This window comes from Diachasma alloeum, unplaced genomic scaffold, assembly GCF_001412515.2.
Source record: "Diachasma alloeum isolate Michigan unplaced genomic scaffold, Dall2.0 Dall_scaffold_01062, whole genome shotgun sequence".
Taxonomy (NCBI): Eukaryota; Metazoa; Arthropoda; class Insecta; order Hymenoptera; family Braconidae; genus Diachasma; species Diachasma alloeum.
The window spans coordinates 291,848-310,319 of NW_021681173.1; the positions used below are offsets into that span (position 1 = coordinate 291,848).

The 18,472-nt window shown below is 37.8% G+C and overlaps 3 protein-coding genes across 3 annotated transcripts in view; 1 reads left to right on the forward strand and 2 right to left on the reverse strand.

The window, feature by feature from the left end:
* Positions 1-431, reverse strand: part of LOC107045736 — a 25,671-nt gene extending 25,240 nt beyond the window's left edge. The window contains exon 1 of the mRNA XM_015268082.2: positions 66-431. Coding sequence (XP_015123568.1) covers positions 66-377 — 312 coding nt within the window. The 5' untranslated portion in view covers positions 378-431. The remainder of the gene's footprint in view (positions 1-65) is intronic.
* Positions 432-3,177: 2,746 nt separating this feature from the next.
* LOC107045750 (protein Red) lies at positions 3,178-8,062 on the forward strand. Its single transcript, XM_015268105.1, has 3 exons — positions 3,178-3,404; positions 3,776-4,289; positions 6,454-8,062. The coding sequence occupies exons 2-3, from the start codon at positions 3,795-3,797 to the stop codon at positions 7,525-7,527; spliced, it is 1,569 nt and encodes a 522-aa protein (XP_015123591.1). The 5' UTR covers positions 3,178-3,404; positions 3,776-3,794; the 3' UTR covers positions 7,528-8,062.
* Positions 8,063-9,318: 1,256 nt separating this feature from the next.
* Positions 9,319-17,533, reverse strand: LOC107045751 (vanin-like protein 3). The gene is given in 8 exon segments (XM_029126649.1): positions 9,319-9,548; positions 9,550-9,607; positions 9,668-10,149; positions 11,904-12,343; positions 14,468-14,851; positions 15,018-15,173; positions 16,665-16,802; positions 17,064-17,533. Coding segments are annotated over 8 exon segments (1,755 nt in total). The 5' UTR covers positions 17,130-17,533; the 3' UTR covers positions 9,319-9,517.
* Between the last annotated feature and the right edge of the window lie 939 nt (positions 17,534-18,472).

The window sequence follows — 18,472 nt, forward strand, 5'->3', positions numbered from 1 at the left end:
TTGTCCCAGTGAATGAACACATCTCATTAGTGGAGAGTGTTGATAGGGGAATTAATGACACTGACCTCGTTGGTGGGGGCAGCAGCTAGTGACGAGTTGATGATTGTTAATGAGGAAGGCACTGTTTCTTCTTCAGCTTTAGCTGTGTTTGAAGCAACTCCGGTTTGGCTGTTGCCGCGTCCGTTACTGACCGGAGAGTCTCGAGACTCGGCTGTGATCAACGCCTCTTCCCTCCTCTGCTTGTACTCCTGGTGTTTCCTCGAGAATTCCGTTTCGTCTTTGCTGAGGGACTCGGTGAGGACTGAATCGCTGTCGGTTATTCGGGGTGGATCCTGATCCCGGTAGGCACGACGCTGGCTCTTCGATATCTCACACATTTCCTTTGTTTTGCTCAGACCCGCGACGCGGGGAGAGGATTCGCTCGATTATGGATCCGCCAGGCTGAATCTGTTGTTTTATTTTTTTTATGGGCGATTACTGCTCTAGTGCAGCGACCTTTCGGCGCCTCTGCGTTAGATTTCGAATGGAAAGTCGTTTTTTCTAGGGGAAAACTAAAAGGAAGACTATTTTTGCGATTTTTTATTGCATGCGCATTTTATTTTTTTAAGAACGTTAATATTACGATTTTTTTCGATTTTAGTTTTTTTTTGAAGAGGAAACTTTGGCAGAAATATTTTTAAGATGTTTTAACAGCTGAATTATTTTTTATCGGATTTGCTTTTGATTTTTTTGTGGAGATGCACGTCACCATTTTTTGAATGATTTTGTTTTTTTTTCGAGCGCAGAACTAAGGAGAAACACAATTTTTTGCAGAGAGAATTTTATGGGAACAATAGTTTTAATATTTTTTAACGGTTTTGTCCAATTTAGTTAATGCGATTTGCATTCTTTTTGTAAAGATACAAACATCAACATTTTTTTCCCGAGTTTTGTTTCTTTTTGAGAACTAAAAAGTCCATTTTGTTCCGCAATTTTTTAGGCTGATTTTTTTAGAAGAGAATTTATGTAAAAAAATATATGAAAAAATTGAGATTCTATTCAATTTTCATTTGTAACTGAAATTTGTTGTTCTATCAACAAATAAATAAAAACTACAATTTTCCAAAGAGATGAACAAAACATCCCGACAATTCCGTATTCCTTTTGTTTTTTTTTCGAGCGCAGAACTAAGGAGAAACACAATTTTTTGCAGAGAAAGTTTTGGGGGAACAATATTTTAAATATTTTTTAACGGTTTTGTCCAATTTAGTTAATGCGATTTGCATTCTTTTTGTAAAGATACAAGCATCAATATTTTTTTCCCGATTTTCGTTTCTTTTTGAGAACCAAAAAGTCCATTTTGTTCCGCAATTTTTTAGGCTGATTTTTTTAGAAGAGAATTTATGTAAAAAAATATATGAAAAAAATAGAGATACTGTTCAATTCTCATCTGTAACTGAAATTTGTTCTATCAACAAATAAATAAAAATTACAATTTTTCAAAGAAATGAACAAAACATCCCGACAATTCCGTATTCCTTCCGTAATATTTTTCCCATTAATCCCAAAATTCATGAATAGACCAGGAATTTTTACATTACGATTCCCAGAATTAATGAGATAACTCCACGTGCAGACGACACAAATGAAAAAAGAATTAACGGAACTCGAGTTGAGGCGTGAGTTGAAAAAATGAGGAATGCGAATAGAGTCCACACCCGATTTGGGATAACTCACGAGATGAAGAGGGATGAGATGAGATTATTCCTGCAGATTTAGAATTTTTTCAATGAAGGCGGTGTTGTTATTGTTGATGGTTGGTTCAGAGGCACGCCGCGGTTAATGAAGGTTGATTGATGCAGGTATGAGCCATGCTGTCAGTGCACAGAGAGGGACACTGCGTACTGTCGTACATATCGTGAATATGCGTCATCGGGGGGACATCTGTCCGCCCCACTACCATTGGCCCTTTTTCGACTCTGCGCCCTGCGTCGGGGGAAAAATGAGACTAACCCTTCGGCGAGGGGTGAACTACCCCTCCCCCTCCCACCCCCTCTCGCCGCTTGAAAACCATCCCCTGCGCCATCATGAGAATAGTCGTATTGACACGCATGCGATGAAGAATTCAGTAGAATTTTCATTTTTAGTTGTTTTTTTTTATTTCCAACGATTGCATTAATTTTATTTTTCATTGATGAAACCATTTTTTTATTGATAAAATGCTGGTGGCGATGGCATCTGTTCGCACTGTTGTCTGGCAAAATCTGTCTGTTTTTTGTATTTTGTTTGTGTAAAACTGTAGAAGGTGAAAAGCCTAGTTGGAAATAAAAAATCTTGAATCTTGATAAAATGCTTTTGGGGGGTGTAATAATCCAACTGAGTTTGGCATCGTTTTTTTAATGAAAAAATTAATTGGGAATTAGTGGGAGAATGAATAGTTTTCGATATCTTCCCTTTAAGTTTTTTATTCTTTCTTATTAATAGGGGAGGTTCGGGTAAAATGGACACTTTTGACTTTTTTAAAAATGTTAATGACAGGTTGAAATGGTGATGAAATTTAACTTTTTTTTTCAATTCAAAGAGCAATTATCGCCCTCTGTGATGAGCTTAAACTGAGCTCCATTGATAAATTTGTTTCTGAGTTATGAGTAATTCAAAAAAAGTCCAAAGTGTCCATTTTACCCCACCCTCGCCTAAATTTTTTCTTTAAATTGAGTCTATGAATTTTTGCGGGCCGAATCTGAAAAGAGTAGGACGTCTAGAAAAATAGAAATCCATTGATTTTTCAATCGATAATATATTCTCTATTACGCATTTCCATTTGAAACACGAGAATTAATGACGAAAGTGGAATTCGAAATTAATTTCCAGTAGAATTTTCTAGCGAATTCGCTGGGTTTTCTATTGAATTTTTTCATACGTGAATGCGCTAGCTTTTCCTGTTGAACTGCTCTCCTACTTGAATTTTTCAATTGCAATATCAAAAAATGAATGAAATTCTTCAATCAATCGGCTAATTACGAAAATTGAATTTCCATTTTTCATGAAGTTATTGATTTTGTTGTGTCGATAGCGAATAAAAAAGTGATATCGAATTTATTACCCACTTGAGGAATTTTGCGTGGGGTTTTTAAATTGAGAAGTAGTTAAAAGTCGCGCCGTAAGCCGGCGCCACTGTTCAGTCATCATCTTCCCGTCTTCATATGCAGAGAAAACAGTCAGATTGGAGTGTTTTATTTTGTTGACGTTCTGCACTAGCAATGAAGCCCAGAATCATGTTTTCCACTGCTTCCCGATGACCACAAATATTACTGGAAAAATCAGGAACTCATTAAATCAGAATCAGCCTTGAATACAACTTCTCGAAACCAAGATTTCCGCTTGACGGATGGGTTAACCTAGCAGTTGCATTGCTCCAAAGAAAGGTAAATAAAATTTCCAACTTCATCATCTTCATCAATATATGAAGAATCAACTTCAATTCAACTCCATTTTCATAAATGAAGTTGAATAAAATTAAATCAAATTATGTTTAATTCGAATAAGAAAAAATTGCGATTTTTTAACTTCATAATTGTTAACTATTTCAATTTTTAGTAAAACATTACAACATCAGCATTAAATTCCTCATGTGTTTATTATTTTCACTATCTTATGATTTCTGCACGCCAAATGTAAAGGCTAAAGCCTCACCCTCTCAAAAAATTGAATAACGATTGAAATAAATGACTAAAAATACAAACATTTACCAAATAAAAGCAAGAAAATGCATAAAAACATTTCGTTTTAATTTCAGCCCTCAAAAAATCCTCAAAATGCCAGACACAATGGAAGACGACATGGGGATGTCAGTTCGGCTGACGAACGACGACTTCCGCAAGCTCCTGATGACTCCGAGGGCCTCAGTCCCCTCATCGACCCCAGCCTCCTCGATCCCAGGAACAGCGAGGGATGCAGCAGCAAAAACCGCCCAGACCCCGTCAGTGAGTGGCCCAGACAGAGCTGAGGCTCGACGAAAGAAGAAGAGCTACTACGCCAAACTCAAGAAGCAGGAGGAGGACAAGATGGCAGAGCTCGCAGAGAAGTACAGAGATCGTGCCCGAGAGCGAAGGGACGGCAACAATGGAGATTACCAGGCTGAAGACCCCATGAACAATGCTAACGCCTACAGGGCTGTTGCTCCTGATTTAAAGTCTGGGATGGACGCCGCCGAGAGGAGGAGACAGATGATCCAGCAGTCCAAGTTCTTGGGAGGTGACATGGAGCACACTCACTTGGTCAAGGGCCTCGATTATGCTTTGTTGCAGAAGGTAAAGGAGAGAGAAAATTATTTATTATGGCTTCCGGATAGAGAGAAAATTATTTATCCTTTTTTGTTGATTATCTCTGAAATTAAAGTGAATTTTGAGGGAAATTACAGCAAAAAGAATAAAATAATTATTTTTATCTGCAAAAAATATTGAGATTTTTCAATTTTTGGATTTAAAAAAATTGATGATTTTTTTATGATGATTCGTAATTATTTAGTGATTTTTGTAATAACGAGTTGAGTTGCCTCATGAGGGCGAGGGGCGCGATTATGCTTTGTTGCAGAAGGTAAAGGGGAGAGAAAATTATTTATTATGGCTTCCGGATAGAGAGAAAATTATTTATCCTTTTTTGTTGATTATCTCTGAAATTAAAGTGAATTTTGAGGGAAATTACAGCAAAAAGAATAAAATAATTATTTTTATCTGCAAAAAATATTGAGATTTTTCAATTTTTGGATTTAAAAAAATTGATGATTTTTTTATGATGATTCGTAATTATTTAGTGATTTTTGTAATAACGAGTTGAGTTGCCTCATGAGGGCGAAGGGCGCGATTATGCTTTGCTGCAGAAGGTGGAGGGGAGAGAAAATTATTTATCCTTTTTTGTTGATTATCTCTGAAATTAAAGTGAATTTTGAGGGAAATTACAGCAAAAAGAATAAAATAATAATTTTTATCTGCAAAAAATATTGAGATTTTTCAATTTTTGGATTTAAAAAAATTGATGATTTTTTTATGATGATTCGTAATTATTTAGTGATTTTTGTAATAACGAGTTGAGTTGCCTCATGAGGGCGAAGGGCGCGATTATGCTTTGCTGCAGAAGGTGGAGGGGAGAGAAAATTATTTATCCTTTTTTTATTGATTATGTCTTATCTCAAATTGAAGTGAATTTTGAGGGAAAGTAAAGCAAAAAGAATAAAATAATAATTTTTCATCTACAAAAAATATCGAGATCTCTGAATTTTAGGAGTAAAAACAATTGATGATTATTTTTTATGATGATTAGTAGTTATTGAGTGATTTTTGTAACAACGAGTTGAGTTGCTTCATGAAGACTAGAATAACTTCCATCTATTCCTCTCGATTTTTAACTTTCATGGATTTGCTTGAGGCTTTACTCGATTTAACTAGATTATTTTTGTATTATTATTCAGTGGAACAACCAAGAAACTAGTTTATTCCGGAAAACACTGTGATATCTCATGACCTATCACATGGGGGCACTGGGTGACGAATTGTGACATTAAACTACGAGAATGCACTTTTATCTTCCCACGTTATTTTCAAAGTTTAACTAAAAAGACTAAAAAATAAAAATAGAAAATGCAAACTCATCTAAAAATGCAGCAATTAAACCCCAATAATTATTCTTGATATTTCGTTATTATTTTGTGACCCTTGTAGTTGAGCTGCTTCATCCAGACTAATTAAAATAATTCAGTAGCGAAGCGGTAAAACTGTTCAAGTCGATTTTGCCAGTCGAAATCTCAGGGAGATATAAAAATTCTTATTACAACATTTTTTGCAGAGCCAATTGAGCTCAAAGGCCATTATAAAAATAATGACTTTTTAGCTCGAAAACTCAGCCAATACCCAAGTCCACTTCAATCCTTCCCCCTTCGCCGCTGAATTTTAATCTATTACTAATGTTCATTGGATACAACATTATTTTGTATCATTATCAAATGGCACAAGTGACGAACCAGTTTCTTCCGGAAAATCCTCCGATATCTCATGACCCATAAGACGAGTGCAAAAGGTGACGAAATGTGGCATTCCCAAACCACAAAAATGCATCAGCTCTTTCCCATTATTTTCAAAATTCTAAAATCCGCAAAAGAGAATTAACTAAGTGGGAAATGGCTTTCGTCACAGTGCAGTCAATTTTATTTTTCTTTCGAATGAAATCAATCTCACGATCGAATGGATCAAAATGGCATTCTAGAACATTATTCAATCACAATTGTATTCACTAAAACTATTATTTCCCAGCATATAGCATATTTAAACTCCTGATGCCAAAATCAGTTATCCTGCCGGAAAAATACGAAATTTCTGATTTAAAAACCACAAAAGTTATTCTTCCATTCATCCCTCAAACACTTTAATAGCAAACGTCACCCATTCTCGCGCATTCTCACCCGACCTTGCAACCCCCCAGGTTCGCAGTGAGATAGAAGCCAAAGAGACAGAGCAAGAGCAGGAAATGGAGAAGCTGGCGAAGCCAAAAGACCCAAAGCCGAAAGAGGAGAAGAAGCCGGAGAAGAAGCCCGAGGAGACCCAATTCAAGACGAAGATCGGTCGCAACATTCACAAAACAATAATGATAATGAAGTCTAAGACAGTGGAGCGAAACGAGCTGTTCACGCCAGGGCGAATGGCCTACGTGATAGAGTTGGACGACGAGAACGCCGAGGTGGACATCCCCACGACGCTAATCCGGAGTAAAGCGGACGTTCCAACGGTGGACACGACGCCCACGCTGACGACCAACGACATAGTGATCAACAAGCTGGCGCAGATCCTCTCGTACCTCCGCCAGGGCAGCAGGCATGGCAAGAAGGGGAAGAAGAACAAGGACGGAAGGTCGAGACCTGACGAGGGGGAGCTGGAGGTGGGGCCGAGGGCACCAGCTGACGACAGCATCTACGGGAACATCGGGGAGTACGTCCCCAACGTCTCCAAGAAGGAGTCCGCAGGCGCCTCCAGACGGGAGAAGAAGACTTCCTACTTCAATAAGCCAGAACCGAGTGCTGGGGACGACAAAGCCAATGCCCCCCAGCTCCCGGCGATCCTGACGGCTGTTATGGAGGCGGCTGGCACCTCCGGCCCGAAGAAGGGCGCTCTGCTGAATAAATTGGCTGCTGAGCCCGAGGGCTACGCCGAGTGCTACCCAGGCCTCGATGAAATGCAGGACGCCATCGACGACTCCGACGACGAGGTCGACTACACGAAGATGGATCTGGGGAACAAGAAGGGACCCATCGGGCGCTGGGACTTTGACACCCCTGAGGAGTACAGCGAGTACATGAATAATAAGGAGGCACTGCCCAAGGCCGCTTTTCAGTATGGCGTCAAAATGGCTGATGGCAGGAGGACTAGGAAGTATAATAAGGAGAAGAATGAGAAGGCCGAACTCGATAGGGAGTGGCAGAAGATACAGAATATTATGAATAAGAGGAAGCCGTCTGGCGGCGGGGAGGGGGCACCGGAATTCAAGGTGCCGAGGTATTAGGTGAGTGGACGTGGGGAAAGGGGATAGGGGGTTTTCTGGGAGAACTCTTGCGCGGGAGTTTGCCGAGTTTTTTAGTCTTGTTATTCGGGAATTTTGTAATGAGAAATAGGAAAATGGGGAATTTGAGCTCGAGAATTTTTGGAGGTGGAAAAGATTTCAGGAGAATAATTGAGGTGAAAATTTAAAACTATTGGCAGACTCGAGGTTTTTCTGTTGGATTTTTCCACGCGGGGGGGATAATGTAAAATAGAGAATAAAGAGTAGTTGACAATTGAATTCATTGGTGATTTTTTTCATGTCTCATTGAATGTTGAATTGATGATGAGGGATTTTGGGAGAAAATGAATTTAAGTGAATCGCCTCGATGTGTTTCTTTCAGTACTGCAGTGAGTGATTTTTTTCATGATGTACAAATACATTGTTAACTTGTCGAGATAAATCTTTTATTGAAACTCATCTATGTAACAGTTTTACATAAGGTAAATCCTATAATCTATGTACACATAACGAATAATCATCGACTTTCGTTGTTAAATCTTTTCATTTATTTATTCACTGGTTTTTCCTTTTGGTTTGATCAATCAAAATCAATTAAAATACAACAATTATGCCCTGATAATTATTTTTGATGATTCGTAATTATTTTGTAATCCTTATAACAACGAGTTAAGTTACTTCATGAAGACTAAAATAATTTTGATCTATTATTTTCGGTTTTGAATTTTTCATGGGTTTGTTTACATCTTTATTCGATATAGCTAGAATATTTTTGTTTCATTATTAAGCGGCACAAGTGAGGAACTAGTTTCTTATGGAAAATACTTTAATATCTCGTGAGCTATTAGATCGGGACAATAGGCGACGAATTGTGACGTTAACAAACTACGAAAATGCACTTTTACTTTCTCACATTATTTTCAAAGTTTAAAAGTATCATAATCTCATTGAAATAATCCCATTCGACGTTTAGAATAGTTTCTTTGAACAGTCGTAATTCATTTGAGTCAACAAAAGCAAAATGAGAAATAGTTTTATCCACTAATTGAAGATCACTCGAGTGAACAATTGTTTTTTAAACTTTGAAATAATTATTTTTAGCCCCTGGGGGACTAAAAAAATCTATAACGAAGCATTAATTACCAACTCTAATCCACTTTTGGCACCGTTAATGTGTAATAATGAAGATCAACGTGTTCTTTCAAACTACGGTAAAGAGAAAAGCAGTTGTTTATTTAATTGTTAGTGTCAATGAGTCACGGAAAACTGAATCCCTTTCTTGTTAAGTGGTAGAATAGGATGAATCATCAACTTTGGAATTCGTTTTTGGTAAAAATCTGTGAATACTCTCTAAAAATTCCATAGAAAGTTGAAAATTACCTCTGAATCCAATAAGTCTAGTAAAAAATGAACAAATTCTGTCATTTTTATTGAAGTCATTGCATTTTTTACTAGAACTCTGGCAATAATTCAGAGGTAATTTTCAACCGATTTTTCTCCTCGTCACGTATGAAAAAAATTCAATGGGGAATTTACAAGGAGTTCCTCTGAAATTCTACTGAATAATTCTATTGAAGATTATGCAACTTCATCGTGTAATTTTTCTGAGAGATATTTAATAGAGAAAAAGTCAATAAAATTTCATGCCTCAAAAATTCAAGAAAAAAAAATTATACCCAAAAAACTTTACGGAGTAATCAACATTCAAGACTTTTTCTTAGAAAAAACAATTCTTTTTGAAGATTGAAAAGACGTATATGAAATAAAAAAATTAAAGTACTCGAGATAAAAAAAAATTGTAAAAAATCACGAAAAACAATTGGAATTTTTCAGTAAAATTCCAGTAAAACTGCAGTGAAATTTTGTTTTCCCATTAAATTTCGTCATACGCGTTACATTCATAAGATTGTTAATTAATCCTCTCCCACCACTTGCCCACCACCACCTCCTCATTAATCTCAACAAGCTTTATAACTCGAAAACGTATAAACGTTCACATATACCGTGATGTGCCGTGTATTTTGATTCGGGTAAATGGCTGAGGCAATTCCACATATCACGTGTTCGGGGATTACCGCAGGGTCTCTATAATTTCTTAAAATTGCATTAAGTTGTCCCTCGGACGTGTCTCATCACACCGAGCCCGGCAGGATGATGCTTGTGCTGCCCATACCGATGACAATGAGCATGATCAGCATGAAGTAGAGTGAGTTGGCGCGCTCACCGGCGGACCCCATCGTCTGGGGCTGCCCATCGGCGGTGAAATTCCGACCGTAAATGGCGAATGTCATGAGGTCGTTCCTCGGCTTCACCAGATTGTACTTCATGGTCGTGTGGGTCTTGTTGAGGATCTTCATGGTGAAGGAGAAGTCGGTGGCGTTCAGGGGCTGGAGCTCGTGGTTCATGTTCAGGGGGAGGTAGAGGTTGTTGGCCACTGTCGTGAAATCACCGGAGATCTTCAGGGAGTTGAAGGTCGTGGGGTTGACGACTATGCCGTTGGTGTCGAAGCGGTTGGCGCAGGTCTTCACGTCGTCGTTGGTGCAGGAGATCAAGCCGCAGAGCTCTATCCCACCCGTCGCTTTGCCGGAGAATGAACGGATGCCGTTGAAAACAGCAAAACGATATCTGGAATTCATTTATTCTTCTGGTGATCGAGGGGTTTCATCGGTTAACAAAAATTCAGATAAATTATAACGATTAATTTGCAGCAATTCATTGCTGATATCCAGAGAGAACTTTGCGTCGTGGATTCTCAGTCAAAAGGGGATGGAAAAATCTGAAGGATGGCTTAAAAAATTTGTTCCACTTATAGAAACTGAATGACGTGAGTTGAGGGTGATTTGAAGAGGAGGAATAATTTTAAGAAGTGTTTGAAAATGCGAGGTGGGGCGCCGCCATGTTTGAAGCCTCTGCGGCGGAGGGAGGGGGTGTCCAAACAAGATGGCGAGGTGCGCACCTGTCGACCACCTCGCATTTTTGAACATTTCTTGTAATTATTTATGCTCTTTAAATCTCTTTCGACTCGTTTCACCCAGTTCCTAGAGAAAGAATAAATTTCTGAAGCCATTCTTCAGATTTTTTCATCCTCTTTCGGCAGACAATTGAACGGATGCCGTTGAAAACAGCAAAACGATATCTGGAATTCATTTATTCTTCTGGTGATCGAGGGGTTTCTTCGGTTAACAAAAATTCAGATAAATTATAACGATTAATTTGCAGCAATTCATTGCTGATATCCAGAGAGAACTTTGCGTCGTGGATTCTCAGTCAAAAGGGGATGGAAAAATCTGAAGGATGGCTTAAAAAATTTGTTCCACTTATAGAAACTGAATGACGTGAGTTGAGGGTGATTTGAAGAGGAGGAATAATTTTAAGAAGTGTTTGAAAATGCGAGGTGGGGCGCCGCCATGTTTGAAGCCTCTGCGGCGGAGGGAGGGGGTGTCCAAACAAGATGGCGAGGTGCGCACCTGTTGACCACCTCGCATTTTTGAACATTTCTTGTAATTATTTATGCTCTTTAAATCTCTTTCGACTCGTTTCACCCAGTTCCTAGAGAAAGAATAAATTTCTGAAGCCATTCTTCAGATTTTTTCATCCTCTTTCGGCAGACAATTGAACGGATGCCGTTGAAAACAGCAAAACGATATCTGGAATTCATTTATTCTTCTGGTGATCGAGGGGTTTCTTCGGTTAACAAAAATTCAGATAAATTATAACGATTAATTTGCAGCAATTCATTGCTGATATCCAGAGAGAACTTTGCGTCGTGGATTCTCAGTCAAAAGGGGATGGAAAAATCTGAAGGATGGCTTAAAAAATTTGTTCCACTTATAGAAACTGAATGACGTGAGTTGAGGGTGATTTGAAGAGGAGGAATAATTTTAAGAAGTGTTTGAAAATGCGAGGTGGGGCGCCGCCATGTTTGAAGCTTCTGTGGCGGAGGGAGGGGGTGTCCAAACAAGATGGCGAGGTGCGCACCTGTCGACCACCTCGTATTTTTGAACATTTCTTATAATTATTCATTCTCTTCAGATCTCTTTCAACTCGTTTCACCCAGTTCCTAGAGAAAGAACAAATTTCTGAAGCCATTCTTCAGATTTTTTCATCCTCTTTGGGCATAGAATTCCGAGCGCAAAGTTTCTCCCGCATTTCAGTATTTTTTTTTATTCCCGGCGCATCTCTCTTGAGTTTAATTATCAACGAATAATAATAATATAATAATAATAATGACACAATTAATAATTAGAGAATAGAAATGAAAATTAAATTAATTTAATCAATTTAATAATTAAATTAGTAATTTAAGAACAAAAATCGAAATTAAATTAAACGAATGAATTAATTAATTAAATTAACAAATGTCCAGATAAAATGCTCACCTGTAATACCTAACATTCGCCTCCTTAATAAGCTCCCCATTATGACTAGAATCGACAATAAATTGACAGCACAATCCCCGATCGCAAACGGTAGCATTAGAGGTTCCATTAACAGGTACAAACATCTTAGTGGTATAAGGCAGGACATAATCACTGAGTAGTTTCTGCTCTCGGGCAGGATCACTAGCATTGACAGTGGGTATCACACTATCGGGTGGATAAAAAATGCTCCCCGTGGGGTTCAAATTGCCCCGAATACCATCGACGACCTTAGGTATCTGCGAGATGATGATGGCATTCGTGCGCTTCTCAGACCAGACTCGCTTGAGAACTCCGCCCTTCCCCGCGTAAATGCCACTTCCGCCACTTCCGGTCGCCGGATTGTTGTACCCGGCGGCCAGAAAATTCACGTCATTCATCCAGGACCAGGCGGACTGCACCTGATTTTTTTAAGCAGGGTTTCGGTAATTAAAAAACAGTTGTTATTTACAATATTTACATAAGTTAAAAATTAGTATGAATATTTTTTTTATTAACATAAATTATTAATTTATAACATAAATTATAAATTATTTATTCATGTTACATAAATTATTAATTTATGTTGATTTTAAATATTAATTTAATTTTCAATATTAATTTTATACGGCTTATAAAATTGCCAGGTTTTGATGTTTTTATTTATTTATTTGAGAATTTTAAATCAAGGAGTTTCTCTATCTCTGCTTCTCCTTGAGATTAAGGATATGCAAGTACTTTTGCTATTTTTTCTCCAGTGAAATGCTTTTCTAGTTTTATAGTCGACCATCAGACCCTTCATTTGAGCTCCGTTTGACCCTAAGGCTTCGGACATTTTACAATGATTTTTATTATTTATTTAAACTTTGCAGGTATGAATTTGAATTATGATACTGAACCGTTGAAAAACATTTTAAAAATCTGAAAAAAATGAAAAAGTTGATTTTTGGAAGAAGATTGATGAAATAATTTATAAACAATCAATTTTTCATCATAAAAATCATTTTGTCGGAATTATAACAAATTCATTCATATTGAACCGGATATTGAACCGTTAGAAAACATTTTAAAACTCCGAAAAAAATTAGAAAGTTTATTTTTTCAGGCAGATTGACGAAATAATTTATAAACAATTAATTTTTCATCATAAAAATAATTTTTTCGGGAACATAAGAAACTTATTCATATTGAGCCGGCAATTGGACCGTTAGAAAACATTTTAAAAATATGAAAAAATTTAAGAAGTATATTTTTGGAGGAAAAATTATGAAATAATTCATCAACAATCAATTTTTCACCGTAAAAATCACTTGTTCGGAACTGTAACAAATTTATTCATATTAAACCCAATATTGAACCGTTAGAAAACATTTTAAAAATAAAAAAAAATTAGAAATTGAATTTTTTCAGGCAGATTGACGAAATAATTTGTAAAGAATGAATTTTTCATCATAAAAATCATTTGTTCGGAATCGCAGCAAATTCATTCACATTCATAATTTTACCAAAAATCGATTTCACGCCTGAAAAAATAAGGTTTCTGAAAGTTCAAATAATTTCCACTATTTCCTCATAAACGACGAATGTTTAAAAAAATCATAACTCTGTTCAAAACATAATTCAGTTGACAAATTTGATGATTGAAAATGGTTGACTCTACAGTCTAGTCTGTATCAAACCGTAAAATATGCTTGGATATCCTTCAGCCCAAAACTTGAAATGAAAAAATCAATAAAAACAATATTCCATTTCCCTATCATTACCAATTCCTTATTTCTTGCTTAAGGATGTTCGACACCCTTTTAGCCAAAATTGACGTTGTTTTCATTTTTCTGGCAAATTATCGATGGGAGTGACGTGAAAAAATATAACGATTTTGTGGTTTGTCATTCTTTAATGGCTCACGAAGTTGCGTAGTGGTGCGATAATTTTCATGCGTTTTTTCTACAGTTTTGTGATTCTTTTTAAAAGTTTAGAGAAAACGCAGGAAAATGTTCGCACCACCTTAAAATTTCGTCAGTCATTAAATAATGACAAAACGCAAAAACGTTATATTTTTTCACGTCAATTCCATCATAGGGGAGGGTGGGGCAAAACGGCCCCCCTTCAATTGTCAATAACTTGTGAATGACATCGTGAAAATTCCCAGTTCCAACTCCATTTTAAAGATAATTTTTCATTCTTCAAAACGAGCTCTAACTCATCCCAATCGGATTATTGAATCGGAAAATATTGACGATTGAAGGGGGGCCGTTTTGCCCCATCCTCCCCTAAGTTTGCCAGAAAAATTAAAAAAACGTGAATTTTGGCAGAAAGGGTGTAGAACATCCTTAAATTTCGTTTTCGACGAATGTAAAGTTTCACAGTCTGTATTCACATTCGTTGAAAGCGAAGTTTATGCCCGAGTGGTCTATCCTATTTTATGCCACATCGTGTTTTTATTGCACGGCGTGCCATAAAAAAATATCCGCGTTTGGCATTAACGTAAAAACTGCCCAGCATTATTCGCGAAAGTAGTGAGAATTGAATTTCTTAGCGAACTGCACCTGATTAGCGGTGAGGAAGGGCAGTTCGGAGAACCAGTGCGTGGAGAAGAGAACGTCGCGGACCTTCCGCTCCCTCACCAGGCGAAGGGCCGGTGTCTCGAACAGAATGTCGAAGCAGATGAACTGTCCGAATGTCACATCGAAGTCTGTCTTGAACGTCGACAGCTCCGGTTTAGCCGTTTTGTTCAAGCCCTCTTCGCCGAACAAATTGTACTTTCTGTATCTGGCGACGACAGCACCGGAACGATCGAACACGACATTAGTGTTATAAAGATTGTGGCCGTCCTTGGAGCACCGCTCACCCGTGCATTGCTCCTTCTCCCTTATGTTCACGGCTATGTACATTTTGAAACGATTTGCTGCGCACGATATGGCCTTCAGGCACTGGTGAATAATTATTTAAAAAATGGTAATTATCGGTATTGATTGTGCTCGGGGGAAGAATTATTGGGGATGTCGGCTGGAAAGACTGGGGATTGAGGATGTCGAGGGTAATGGGCCGGGGGTGGGGGTAATTTGTGGGGTTTTGGCTGTTGGCGGTGGTAGTTACCTCCATCACGGGGGTTGACTGGTCGTGACAGGGGACTTTGCCGTCCTTCGGGTTCGGAATGTATGAGCTGTGGGGTATGTATTTTGAGCGCTCCTCGAGGGGGTAGATCTTGCCCGCTGTGAGCGCGTTCTCCGGGAAGACGATGATGTCGACGTCCTGGAAGAATTTTTTTATTGTCATTTTTCCGCGAGTTTTTCAACTCGAGTGACATCGGATTTCTATTCATCTATGAAATTTTTATTAATTGTCAATTTAATTGAATGTAAATGTTAATTAAATGTATTTTTCAATTAATTGTATTATTCAGTCTGGTGGGATTTTCGTTGAGACTCTTTTGAATTCAATCGCCTCGACGCGTATTTTTTCATTACTGCAGTGAATTTTTTTTTCGTAATGTGCAAATACATTGTTGACTTGAGATAAATCTTTTATTGAAACTCATCTATGTAACAGTTTTGCAGACTTTCGTTGTGAAATCTTTTCATTTATTTATTCACTGGTTTTTCCTTTTGTTTTGATCAATCAAAATTAATTGAAATACAACAATTATGCCCTGATAATTATTTTTGATGATTCGTAATTATTTTGTAATCCTTATGACAACGAGTTAAGTTACTTCATGAAGACTAAAATAATTTTGATCTATTATTTTCGGTTTTGAATTTTTCATGGGTTTGTTTATACCTTTATTCGATATAACTAGAATATTTTTGTTTCATTATTAAGCGGCACAAGTGAGGAACTAGTTTCTTCTGGAAAATACTTCAATATCTCGTGAGCTATTAGATCGGGACAATAGGCGACGAATTGTGACGTTAACAAACTACGAAAATGCGCTTTTACTTTCTCACATTATTTTCAAAATTTAAAAGTATCATAATCTCATTGAAATAATCCCATTCGACGTTTGGAATAGTTTCTTTGAACAGTCGTAATTCATTTGAGTCGACAAAAGCAAAATGAGAAATAGTTTTATCCACTAATTGACGATCACTCGAGTGAACAATTGTTTTATAAACTTTGAAACAATTATTTTTAGCCCCTGGGGACTGAAAAAATCTATAACGACGCATTAATTACCGACTTTACTCCACTTTTGCCACCTATAATGCGTAATAATGGAGACTGACGCGTTCTTTAAGACAATACGTTCAATGAAAAAATCGAAAGCTATTGATTTATTCTCTAAAAATTTTTCTGATACAAAAATAAAATGTTCAAAGACTTCAGTCATATTTTATATCTCATTTCTTCCGAATGATCCCGATTAAAAATAAATAAATCTTTTAAAAGAAGAGGTTTTGTGATTCAGTAACTTTTTCGCTCGAGATAATTAATTGCGGGGGTAATCACACTATTAATAAAATATGAATAAAAAGCTTGTGGGCGGATTATTTTCTATAAATGTCAAGACCTTTTTAAAATCCCCTGGAATTCCCTTCATTAAATAAACCCATTCCAAAAAAATTGCAAAACACGCGAAAAATTCAACATATGACCGCACAAATCTCCGAATAAATAATCACAATAACCGTAAAAGCATAATTAATCGCTTGTTGTTGAGGCCTTGGAGATTTTTAAGGAATCTTATCACATAAAAATAAACACCCTCCACACCCTCATATAAACAAACAACAGTGCACTTACATTTTCACTCGCCGTTTTCAAAAACTTCATGTAATTTTTGACATTCTCATTAGCGATAGCCGTTAAATTGTCACCAGAAGTCACCGGATGGTACTCGACCGTTGCACCCACGTAGTAAGCGGTCGTTGGCGCGGATGCCTGAGGGAATAAAGTGGTAACTGTTGAAACGACAACAAAAGCCAAAATTTCTCTTTCTACCCCTCACCCTGGAGGTACGTCAGTGGCCCACTGAAAATTCCAACTATCGATTTTTCAAATGCAGTCACCCGGTACGAAACCTCGGCGAGGCATACCCAGATTCCCCATGTCCCCCGATTGATCAATAATTAAACTATTTGAGGACGAGGGGCAGGTGATCGTGCACTGGAGCTCCAAAAAAGCCTGAAAATTCAAAATTACCTGGAGGGTGAGTCTCGCCGAGGAGAGAACGCCGAGGAGGCACAAGTGGGATAATCCGATGATCATTTTCCCAGCAATGATCACTGAAAAACCGATGAAACTCCCCCAGCGAAGGACCAAAACCGAATTTCGATTTTTCCCTTTAGAACTAAAAAAAATTCAGTGAATAAATTTCAATAAAAAATTGTCTTGAGCAAAAGACCCCGAAAACTCCTCTTGCTGGCGAGCCGATTGGGGCGAGTTTTGTCGGCTGATCGAATGTAAAAACGAAAAATTTATGTCTCGAGAATGTCTGACCGTCGTATGGATCAGTCTACACTCTGATCGGTATAATTCCGCGTTTCCCTAACGAGTGTGCGCGCGTTTATCGTCGACGCCGGGAGGGCTCTCTCTCTCACGGTGATACCGAGATGAAGGGGGTTCACACACTTTTTAACGTAACCGTGGAGACTGCCAGTGGAGCGAGTATTTTACCCTCACCCCGTTATCCAACTTTTATTTCTGTGTAGGTGAGGTGGTGGCCTCGAGTACTGCACCGAGCGCAACCCGATGCCAGATTGACGCGAGAATTTTCGCGCATGTGTCCACGGTACACGGGACAGCATCCCCAAGAAGACTAATAAAAAATTGGTGGGTATTTTTATTCACCTTTTGTCGTGTCGTTTGATTGGCTCTGGATTTTTCGCGCGTGGAAATTTCAGGGGAGGGGGTCGGGGCAAACCGTAGCCCATTCGCTGGAGAATTCTATCGAGCTTTTATCGAGGCATTTTGCCCATGTTTTTTTGTTTCATTTTTTAATTAAAAAAAGAAGACGAATAGAGTGAAAAAGGGGAAGAATAGAGCGAACAATTCACGTTGAGGAATTTCTACAGAAAATGTCTCAAAAAAGTTGCAGAAAAAATGGAATTATTCGGATTTTTTGCATAAAATATAAATAATTCAACCTGAGGAATTTTTTCAAATTTAGTAACAATGTCAACCTAAACTGTATAAACGTGAAAATTTATCGATTTATCCGGTCCAATTAAAAGGTCCTGCATTCGAAGAAGTTCTATATTTCGAGAGAGAAAAAAATCGAATTTACAATACAATTTCCTGCAAAATGCAAATAATTTTTATATTGAGAACCGATTTTGTTTAATAATTTGAGGAAACTCTTCTGTTTTCCGAGAACTATTTCATTATTTCGTTATCTGCGACGTAGATCATCACAATTTTTTAGCACCGCACTCACTTCTTGGCACTGCACTGGAGTCCTCCAACTATTCAATTACTCCAGGCGCTCTCGAAAAAGCACTCACCCCGAGGAGCGATGCGGATGACAAATCAAAAGATTCATTATCAAAATTTATCTGCGAAAGTGCAGAATGCACTTGGATAAATCCGACATTCAACTTGTGCGGCCTCGC